At 46.3% G+C, this 11,172-nt stretch overlaps 1 protein-coding gene across 1 annotated transcript in view; it reads right to left on the bottom strand.

The window, feature by feature from the left end:
* Window positions 1-1,148: 1,148 nt before the first annotated feature.
* Window positions 1,149-11,172, bottom strand: part of RYK (receptor like tyrosine kinase) — a 55,194-nt gene continuing 45,170 nt past the window's right edge. The window contains exons 11-15 of the mRNA XM_066194187.1: window positions 9,704-9,836; window positions 8,809-8,918; window positions 6,644-6,803; window positions 3,069-3,205; window positions 1,149-2,183 (exon numbers count right to left, since the gene is read on the bottom strand). Of these exons, the coding sequence (XP_066050284.1) occupies window positions 2,072-2,183; window positions 3,069-3,205; window positions 6,644-6,803; window positions 8,809-8,918; window positions 9,704-9,836 (652 nt within the window). The 3' untranslated portion in view covers window positions 1,149-2,071. The remainder of the gene's footprint in view (window positions 2,184-3,068; window positions 3,206-6,643; window positions 6,804-8,808; window positions 8,919-9,703; window positions 9,837-11,172) is intronic.

Here is an 11,172-nt window from a genome sequence, read left to right as displayed (position 1 = left end):
GTTCAGGTGCAGCACATCTCTGAGCCACGTCCGGCCCACACTGGTCAGATGTCACCTGTGACACCCCTGGGGTGTGAGCAGAACTTGCACAATGCACATCCGGTGTGCATGCGACTCTGCCTTGGGCATATAGCAACAGGTGGATCATTTTCATCCTGGGCTGTTCTCCAACCTCACTTTTAGAGCTGTGATCCCCGCAGATCCTGTTGGAACACTGACCTGGATGTCAGGAACTGCCACTGCTGACTTCAACATCCACGTCACCGTCAAGTCCTGCCACCGGTACCAGTTCCCCAGGTCAGAATGGGAGACCACACACCCAAAGCCCTGCTGCTGTCCCCAGACTCAGCCACTCCAAACGCAACCAAACAAAACCAGCTTCAATTCTGTCAGGCAAGAACAGCCCATCAAAACATGCCCAAACTTGAGCCAGCAGGAAAATTTCCTTCCAGGATAAAGCAAGGCTTGGGTCACTGGCCACAGGTAACAAACCTTGGAGTACAGAGAGGAAAGCTCTGGCGTTTTGAGGGACACAGGCCACATGTGACACTAATTACAGAGGATTAATTTTCTTCAGCAAGGTTCACCACTCTGGAAAGAACAGAAGCTGCACATCTGCATGACCCAGCCAAATCCAGCTGCTCGTACTTGCACAGCAGTCTCCTAAAATGCTCGGATGGCTCCGGAGCCTGTCAGGGCAATGTCCCACTCCCGTAGTTGCACAAACACTTGAGGCAGTGGGTGCTCAGCTGCAAATGGTGAGAGACAAAAGGCAACTTTTCATGTCCCACACCTGATGAAGCACAACATGGTGCCACCAGGCACAGGATGCAGCCTACAGCTCACCAGGAGAACTGGGAGCTATCCTGCAAGTAACTTTGTTACATATAGAAAAAGCCTGAATCTGTAACATGTTTTGCTGAAAAAACACATTAAGTCGTCTTAAGCAACGTTCAAGTAAAAACAACCTGGGGTGGAATGGATGTCTGGGTTAAGGAAGGCAGCTGGATAATACCTGAAGTCTCAGGGACCAGTTCCTCAGGGAGGCAGGTAATCCACCTTCCCTTCCTGCCAACTCCAACTTAATCACCACCCACCTGCACAATCCACACACAGGGCAACGTGAGGGACCAAGCTTTCACATTAGGTGTAATAGAAAAACATTCTTTACTCTGCAAGTGTCTTTACAAATATATATTTATATATTTAAGCCCATTTCAGGCCATAAAATCCCATAAAAAACAACCAGTACCTTTTTGAACAAGAGAAACTGCAGGGCAGAAGCCTGAGGTGACAGACTCCCACACAGGGGCTGCTCTGGCGCTTCTCTGAAGGCCTTTAGTTAGCACATAAAACCATCTCAAAAATCCTTTGATGTGAAAGGAGGGGCACCATTCTTGTCCCACTTTCACCACTCTCTGTATGAGGTAAACTGGGATCACTTTTACATCATCACTTTAGAAAGGAGATGTTGTATCCTGAAGACCAGCTTTTCCAAAGAACATTTGTGAGTGGGTTAAAAAGGTAAGACGTGTGGATCCAACCATAATGTGCTGTTGTCTCAAAATAGAAGAAGTTGATACTAAAAAGCTATTCCAGATACATACAAGTACAAACACTAGAGCTGGTCAGAAAGATTCAGTTTCAACATTTTTTTAAAAGCAGGGAAAATTTTCTGTAGTGTGGCTTTTCATTTCCCCTCTCCTCACTTTTCCACCAGTCCCATAAACCCTTCCGAAAAAATCACGTGTCTTTTGTCAGAGTGCAAAGTCCATCCAAATCTCATGTTTCAGTTCACTATCTCTACACTTTACAAATCCTGATGGCAAACCAAAAAGGTCTCAATTTAACTTAGCAAAAGTGTTATCTAGAAAATATTCAACACCAGGAGGTCTTACAAAAAAAACTTGAGACTACTAAGGCATTCTAAGGCACAGTGTTTTGGAAGAAGTGCTTTCTCCCCGTAGTGTTGCTTTATACACATCACGTGTGCGAGTCCAAGGGATGCATGGAGCTGCAGATGGATGCCATGGCTTCTCCCAAACAGGGAATTCCATCTTCTGCTGCTGGTTCAGACGTAGGCTCCCAACGCTGCGTGGAATTCAGTGAGACATTGCACCAGCTGCTGAAACTTGGGTCTCTCCTCAGGATCTAGGGCCCAACAGCAGGCCATCACAGCAAACCTGCAACACAGAGGCACATGGAGCACAGGGGAACGTCAGCCAGGCAACCACAGCCCCAGCCTGAAAGGCAAACAGCATTTGCCACTGGGTTGCTCTGGCTGAGCAACAACCAGAGAGAGACAAGGAGCCCTGGATCTTATGGTTCATAATGCTGAACAGCTCCTTCCACAGATGGACACCTGGAATGATGAGCAAAGGGGCTGTCACCAGAGGTCCTGGCTTGATTTAGCATATAACCAATGGCAATCCCGGAAGGAGCAGTACATAGCTCACTGGAAATTGCTCAACTGCTATAAAAGCATGGAATGGTTTGGCTTGGAAGGGACTTTGAAGACTACCTAGTCCCACCCCTGCCAAGGGCAGGGACACCTTCCACTAGCCCAGGCTGCTCCAAGCCTTGTCTAGCCTGCCCTGGAACTCTTCCTGTGCCAATTCCTCCCTCAAACGGAGGAATTCCGCCCCAAAATCCCAACTAACCATGCCCCCTGGCAGTGGGAAGCCATTCCCCCTTGTCCTGTCACTCTACCCCTTGTCCCAAGTCCCTTTCCAGCACTCTTGGAGCCTATTTAAGCACTGGAAGGGGCTCTAAGATCTCCCAGGAGCCTTCTCTGGTCCAGGCTGAACACTCCCAGACTGTCTCCAGAACCGAGGGGGCTCCAGCCATCAGAGTATCTTCACCTCTGGACTCACTCCACCAGCTCCACATTCTTCTGATGCTGGGGACCCCAGAGCCAGAGTTCCATGAGCCATGTTTACCCCAGGGTTTGTCTGACAGGCAGAACAAACAGGCAGGGGAAGGCAACCCTGGCTCTCCCTTTGGGCAGCCTGGCTTAACACACCAAACACAAACCAGCCCCTTTCTCCTCCCCCAGCAGAGGCACTCACAGTTCATCGGGGCAGTTGATGGGCTGAGCTATTCGATAGCCATCCTTTAAATAAGCTGCCATCTCGAAGGGGTCGATGTCCACGTATGGGGTCTGTCCCAGGGTCATCAGCTCCCACAGCGTCACCCCGAAGGCCCACTGCAAAGGAACAGTGCAGGCATTAACACAACATGCTGAACCCCCAGAGCTCCTCCAGACAGCCCACAAAATCAGCTGTAAGGAAGATTACAGAGTAAGAAAGCTTTTACATAAATGCTCTATATAACTACATTCAACATGTCTTGAACTGGGCTAATTAGGACTCACAGAGCTGGTGTTAAATTGCCCAGAGAAGCTGTGGCTGTCCCATCCCTGGAAGTGTCCATGGTCTGGTCAGGCTGGACGGGGCTTAGAGCAACCTGGGCTACTGACTCCCTGCCCATGGCAGGGAGTAGGATCCAGATGGTCTGAAAGTCCCTCTCATCTCAAACCAACCCGTGATTCCACAAAGTTGAACTAAACTTATATTCTTACTGCACTAATATTTTAGTGCTAAAAATCATGCATTTTTTAACATGACATTACAGAACACCTAAATCTAAACAATACTGAACACTGGAAGATTGTCTACTATAAAACTGTTGGTTTTCTTTTTTTTTACATTTTACTTCTTCAAAACGCCTCAAAAAAAAAAAAAAAGCCAGTGAACTTCAAAGGATCAGAAAGGCAAACTGAATGAAATTATAATTTTTTGATTCTAAATAATCTGTATATTTGGGGAGTATGCTCAGGAATCCGACTTGGGAAAAAAAAGAGATTTCATCTCAGTAAACCTGACAGCTGGATCATCATCCAACACATTCAGCTGGCAACCCTTGCCAGAAAGAGCTTAAAGTGATGAAAAATCCATCAATTAATGCACACACAAGCCAAGTACAAGGAAAATGATTTATTATCTGGTATCCAGAGACCCAGGAGACCAAACAGAGATGGGGCTGATACTGCACGCACATGACTCACTACTCAAGTTACACATCATCATTCATTAAAAAGGGGCAGAATCCTGTAAGGCTGACATGTCTCTTGTTTTAATCAAGAGAAATCCCACCACTGCCTTGACCCAAGCTTTAGGGAAGGGATATTTTCAGGTGGGAAGGGCAGAGAAGGGCAGGGGCGCAGATGAGGCCCCGCTCCAAACAGCCACCGAAGGAAATAAAGTCCCTTTTTACCTGCAGTGGAGAAGAGTGCTGAGGGACAAGGGTTGGTCATGAAGATGAGACAGAGGGATTCAAGCAAAACCACTCTGGGAATACAGCTGTTCTAATTCCATAGGTAGCTGCATAAAAATGGCATGAGGAGATGCAGAGCTTCATGCCCAACAGCAGGAAAACCTCGGAATTAAGATTCAGCAGGAATCATGGTTTGTTTTCCTACACTCTGGCTGACTGATACGGCTGTTGGCAGAGGAGCAACACATTATTGGGAAAGTTTCAAGCCAGCGAACACATTTGAAAGAAAGTCTTCCAAAAAGCAAGCCTGGAACACATCCCATGGCACCTCTGCAGACACAGACGCTGTTTGTACCACACTTCATCACCCGTTCCCTGTTACATGCAATGGATCACTGGGTTTGTTCCTACCAAACCCACAAAAACATCTGACATCAGCTTTTTGTGAAAGGAGTCCAGGTAGATGCAAAGCTGATATTTAGGGCACATGGTGTTTTCTACATGCAGAAAAACTGTTTGCTTTTGAACTCTACAAAACTCAGATGGCCACGTGTCTGCAGTTAGAACTGTGTGTTAAAAGGTGGGTGGCATTTATCCCTAAGCAATGAAAAAAGGACGTCTGGGTTAAAATGGGCTGGAAGAGATGCTAAATTGCACTGGAGTTTTCAAAAATGGTTACAATACTGAGATTTACTCATCCTAATAAAATTCCACATCTCACTGCCACTGTTACATAAGCTTTGATTTCCCAGTCCTCACAAACAGCAAATGCTTTCACGTTCCAGACTTTTTTTAAAAAAGTAAAAATATAAAAACCCACCACTTGATTGAGGTAATTTAGCTCTCTAAAAACATACTTTTACAGGCAACTTCCACTTCCTCTTCTGTCTTCAAGTTTGGTAAAACACAAACTCCCATGTGTTTTCCAATGAATACACATGTGGAGCACAAGTGGCACCTTCTCCTCCTTCCTTCTTTTTCTTGTTGTTTATATGGCTGCAGCACTAGTACAGAGACCATGGAAGTAAAAAAACCAACCAGAACTTCTCTTAAGTTTCCCAAACTGGCACCAGACCACTATCCTGGATGGGATGCATCCGAGGGCACCAAGGCAACAGGCTGAGGTCACTGCAACACTGGTCTTATCTCTGAAAGGTCACCTCAACTGGGAGAGGTTCCTGACCACTGGAATGAAGGCATCCTCTGGAGGAGCTGGGATTCAGGGGACTATGGGCCACACAGTCAAACACCAGCTCCTGTCCTGCTAATGTTGGGGAGCTCATTATCCTGGAACTCACTCCCATGTGTATGAAGCACAGGGATGCCTGGGAACAGCCAGTGTGGATTTATGAAGGGAAGCCATGCCTGACCAGATCTTTGCTGAGCAGACAGAGGGTGAGCAATGGATGTCCACCTTTACTTCCAGAGGGTGCTGGGGCACTGAACAGGATCCCCAGGGAATGGGCATGGCTCCAAGGCTGCCAGAGCTCCAGGAGCCTTTGGACAATGCTCCCAGGCACAGAGTGGGATTGCTGGGGTGTCCTGTGCAGGGCCAGAAGCTGGACTGATGATCCTTGTGGGTCCCTTCCAACTCGGGATACTTTATGAAAAGAAGACTAGTCTCAGTGCAGTGCTCTGAATTTCACTGTGTTCCCTGCCAGCAGTCCCAAGGAAACAGGGAGCAAGGAGCACTTTTGCTGTGCCCAAAGGGACTGACTTACCCCTAAACCATCTGCCACGAGCAGCTGATGCAGGAGTGGTTGTAGAACTGCTGCTCTGAACAAGCCACTGTTACATATCCAGTGCCATGATCCTCTGCCTCCAGCTCTGGGGTCCTCAACATCAAAAGGATGTTGGAGCTGCTGGAGTGAGTCCAGAGGAGGCCACAGAAATGCTCCAAGGGCTGGAGCCCGTCTGCTCTGGAGCCAGGCTGGGAGAACTGGGGGGGTTGACTTGGAGAAGAGAAGGGTCCAGGGAAATATCACAGCACCTTCCAGTGCATAAAGGGGCTCTAGGAGAGCTGGAGAGGGAATTTGGACAAGGGATGGAAGGACAGGACAAGGGGGAATGTCTTCCTACTGCCAGAGGGCAGAATTAGATGGGATATTGGGAAGAAATTCCTCCCTATGAGGGTGGTAAGGTCCTGGCACAGGGTGCCCAGCAGCAGCTGTGGCTGCCTCTGGATCCCTGGAAGCATCCAAGGCCAGGCTCGATAGGGCAACCCGAGATACTGGAAGGTGTCCCAGTCCATGACAGGGAGTGGAATTAAATGGGCTTTAAGAATCCCTCCCAACCCAAACCATTCTGGGATTCTCCAACAGCTGAAAAAAGACAAAACTGTCAGCAAAAAACAGAAAAAAACCCTCACCACATCACTAGCACTGGAGAACTCATTGTTGACCAGGCTTTCCAGAGCCATCCAGCGGACTGGCCTGTTCTCGTTGTCCCCCAGGCAGTGGTAGTCCATCGGGAACAGGTCCCGGGACAGCGCGTTGTCCGTGATCTTCACCTGCAGCGCATCGTCGATGCTGCGGCACAGAGAACAGCAGCGTTCACAACCCCACAGCAAACAGCCCTGCCCAGCCCAAAGCTCCACACCCGGCACCTCACTGTGGACTGCTGACCCATGGCTATCTCAAGCACTGGCACTCTCCTGCATCAAGACACACTTACTCTGTCATTAGCAAATATATCATGGCACCAAGTTATTCTGTGCCAACTGATAAGCATTAGAAAAATCAGCAGGCTTGATTAAATAAAACCAAACATTTACAAGTGCAAAAAAACCCGTTAAAGCAAACAAGTAACAGCCTTAAGTTACTCCTGCTCTTTTAGAGATCCCCTATCAGAGCAATTAAACACCTTGTAGCTCTAGTACCTCTGCGGCAATAATGAGGGAAAGATCTAAGCAAGGCAAGAGCCAGAAATATTTTTAAACAACCAGTACTCTTTGTGGTCCAAGAGCATATTTCTGATCAAGCCATCTGCTGAAAAACTGTTTATTCCCTCCACAAGAGATAGTGATGCTTGTCAGAAACTGGGTACTAAGGGAAACTTACTTTAATCAAGAAAAGATTACTCAAAAGAGCACAGAGAATTTGCCCCCTCTGGGATGTGATTCAAATTCTTTGAACTTGAAACTGTGTAATAAAGTTCAGTGTTCTTAAAAACAGCTGACCTCAGAATATGGCTGAGATGTCGGCTTCAACATTGTATGACAAAAAACAGAGAAGGAACATTGGGTTGGGGGTATTGCAACAAATTGGTTTTTGTTGTCTTGTCATTTTGCCAATCATTTCTTTATTTTGATGAGAAAAATGAAATGCAAATGGTCTATCCGTGTGTTACCCTCTTCACTATCTCAGATACCTTTTTATTTATTTATATGCACTTTCAGGCCAGTTCCTTGTCCTCAAAATTTACAAACCAGGAAAATTCCTATCTAGCCATTATTATGAGTTCAGAGAAATTCCTAGAAGACCCGTTTGAAAACAAATTCAATCCAAAGGGCAATTCCCCAGTGATTAGAGAGCCCTGACGTGTGTAATCCTCATGTCCACTGTAATTGGACCTGGCTGTTCCATGAGTACATGAGACCAAAAGCATTTCCTCCCTAAAACCTGCCAAGATCACTGGAATCCTGGCTCCTTTCCCAAAATTAGGACATGAGTCAGATGCACTTCCCAGCCTTTCACCACTCAGACCAAACCTGGGAAACAAAGAGGGGCAGGTGGAACCAAGTCCTTCAGGGGACCTTTGCTACTGTCACCTCTTTCCAATCCATGGCAGAGGGTGGAACTAAATGGGCTTGAAGGTCCCTCCCAACCCAAACCATTCTCTGATAAGAAAAATAAACAAAAATATATTCTCAGATATAAAGCTCCAGGTGATGCCCCTGATGTTTGTGATCTCTGTCTCCCGTGGTCCCACTTCCTACTCAATATGCTCACCAGTGAGGAAAAGCAATATAAATTAGGAACAGAATCTGTCAGGAATCCCATCACACTGAGCATCCTTTCAGGGCACAAGAGCAGAGATGGTGCTCACTGGGTTCCTAGAAGGCCAGCAAACACCTCCATCTCTACACTCTGGAGTGTATTTCCAGCCTGAAGATGGTCTCAAACCCCTCTCTGGTATTCCTGCCATTCCAGAGCACATTTGTATCTATCCATCATTTGGCAACTAAGAAATCTACCACTGAACAAAGTCTTTAACTCAGTTTTTAAGCAGAAAAAATGAAGAAAACCAACTTCAAACAAAAATCTATCAATAAACTGAGGAGATATTCCAAGTTTTTATAAAAGTTGAAAGGAAGCTCTAATTCTTTTCAAGCCTTCGAAAAAGTGATAGACAAATCCAGCTGAAGCATTTACAGAGAGCATGTTCCGCATCCTTTAGAACCACAATTCCTGGTTCCCCTTGCTTTGGAGGAAAACAACATCACTGACTCCACCAGCAACCCCAAACCTGCATTTTGAAGGAGAGCCCAGGCTGAGTGCAGGGAGCTGCAGCTGCAGAGGGGACAGTACTTACACACAGTTCCTTGCAGCCAGGTCTTTGTGGATCACCTCCCGTCTGGCCAGGTAGCTCATCCCACAGGCAATCTGGATGGCCATATGTACCAGATCCTGCTGGGAAATCGCCTGCAAGAGCCCAGAGCAGCAGCCATCAGCCCCTTCAGCCCAGAACCTGCAGGGTTAATGGGTTTCTGTGTCCCAGTGCCCCCTCCCCTCCCCTTCCAGTCCCCCAGACACAACCGCCTATGGACACTCATGATGGTGCCTTACTCTAAATTTTAACTTCTTTTTTTGACGTGCCAAGTGAAAACACTTCCATCTTGCAAGTGTCTCACTCTTTTTATCCACTTTTCCTTTGATTGGAAGTGGACACAGGCAAAAATGATCCATTTTATCCTCCTTCCCACACCTTTTTCCCTTTGTTTCCCTGGAAACCAGCTCATTTCCAGGCAGAAGCACAGTCAAAATCCTTGTTGCTCTCCAAAATTAGTATCAAAGGCTGTTGCTTCAGCTCCTTTTGCAATTTCACAGTCCCATCATAATTAAAATCTTGCATGCATTTATAGCTTGGGATTACCAAAAGTAGTATCAGTAAATCTGAAATTTCTCCATACGTGATTTTCCTTACCTTAATCCACAATTTTCTCTAATTGTTGATATAATTTTAGGATGCATTGACTGAGCTCCTACTCTAATAACAGGTGACTGAGCTTCCTGCCCTCTGAACACCCAGGATAAACAGTCAGAAATGCATTCTTGGTGGGAATCAAGGCAAACACTTGCTGGGGAGGCACCTCTGCAGTTCTCCTGCCATCACACCGAACAGGAGAGTGCCACAACCACTCCTCTGGTGGCACAAACTCAGGTGCCAGAGGTTTAATGGGCACAAAGTCCCACACGGGCAAGGGTACCTGAGGATTGTTGGCCTCCACCAATTTGCACTGTCGCAGGAAGAGTTTAAGGTTCCCCCAGTTCATGTAGGGCAGCAGCACCATTGGTTTCTCTCCCTCCTCTATACAGACATGAGTGATAGGCAGCAGATTCCTGAAAGACAGAGGATTCCTGATGTTATGGAACTGACATTTGACAAAATTCCTTTTGCTATGGAACTGACATTTGATAAAAATACTTTTGATTCCTAAACACAGTAATAAAATTAATTCAACATGGAAGAAAACCACTTAATCTTGTATTGGGAATTGCAGGGCACAACATATCCAAATAACTGAAGCCCTAGACAGTATTTCTTTTAATAAATGAAATATTTGACTACTTTCCCGTTATGAAGAACCCTCCAAATGTTTTCATTTGGTCCAAGAGGGCTGACATAAATTGTTGTGAATACAGGTTGCCATTCGTACACAGAAGTGCTATATCCTAAACTGGGAGGTGTAGCATTCCAAGTCAACTACAGATATAAAATAGAAACTTCCATTACAGCAGTTTAACAAAAAAAAAAAGTCAAAACATCATGTTTGAGCTGCTGCAAAGTGACAGAACAGAAGATTTTAGCCCTGAATTAGCCACTTTAAGGGCCTTTCCAAGCCTTTTGTGGCTCAGATAACCTCCACACTGCAGTGTCTCTGCACATCTTCCTTAGAAGAAATATAAAATATTACATATACCAATATGCAAATTCACAGAAACTCCTATTGAATACCATTAGTAAAAGTCACCAGTGACTTACAATTGTTTTTAATTTTGAATTTTCTTACTCTTTCCTGAAAATTTCTCACAGCCAGGTGTCACATCCATAAGCTCTACAGACCCAGGAAGGTCCCAGCTTTATAGGCAGTGTAGGGGAGAAAAGCTTTTTTGACTTTTTAAAGAAAGTTTGACTTTTAAAAGGGAGGATAACAGCTCACTTGGAATGATGAGAGAGGGGCCAAATTAATTTTGTTTCTATTTAGGTATGTTTCACCAAGAACCTGCTACTCTTGTATTTTAGGCAAAGCCTTTATTATTAAATAAGGCTGGGAGAGCTGGGAACATCCAGCCTGGAAAGGATCCAGGGACAGACCTCAGAGCCCTTTCCAGTGCCTAAAGGAGAGCTGGAGAGGGACTGGGGACAAGGGCCTGGAGTGACAGCACAAGGGGAAATGGCTTCCCACTGCCAGACAGGGATAGATGGGATCTTGGGAAGAAATTCTTCCCAGGGAGGGTGGGGAGCCCCTGGCACAGGGTGCCCAGAGCAGCTGTGGCTGCCCCTGGATCCCTGAAGTGTCCAAGGCCACGTTGGATGGGGCTTGGTGCAACCTGGGCTAGTGGAAGGTGTCACTGCCCAAGACATAGATGAGCTTTAAGGCCCCTTCCCACGCAAACCACCCTGGCATTCCATGATTCTACAGAAGTGTTGCTGAATTCCCAGCAAAGAGCTCCC

The sequence above is a fragment of the Chamaea fasciata genome, unplaced genomic scaffold (assembly GCF_029207755.1).
Source record: "Chamaea fasciata isolate MVZ Bird 193981 ecotype frontalis unplaced genomic scaffold, bChaFas1.0.hap1 SCAF_11, whole genome shotgun sequence".
Classification (NCBI taxonomy): Eukaryota; Metazoa; Chordata; class Aves; order Passeriformes; family Sylviidae; genus Chamaea; species Chamaea fasciata.
The sequence above is the reverse complement of the archived record's forward strand: the minus strand, read 5'-3'. Positions and strand labels throughout refer to the sequence as shown.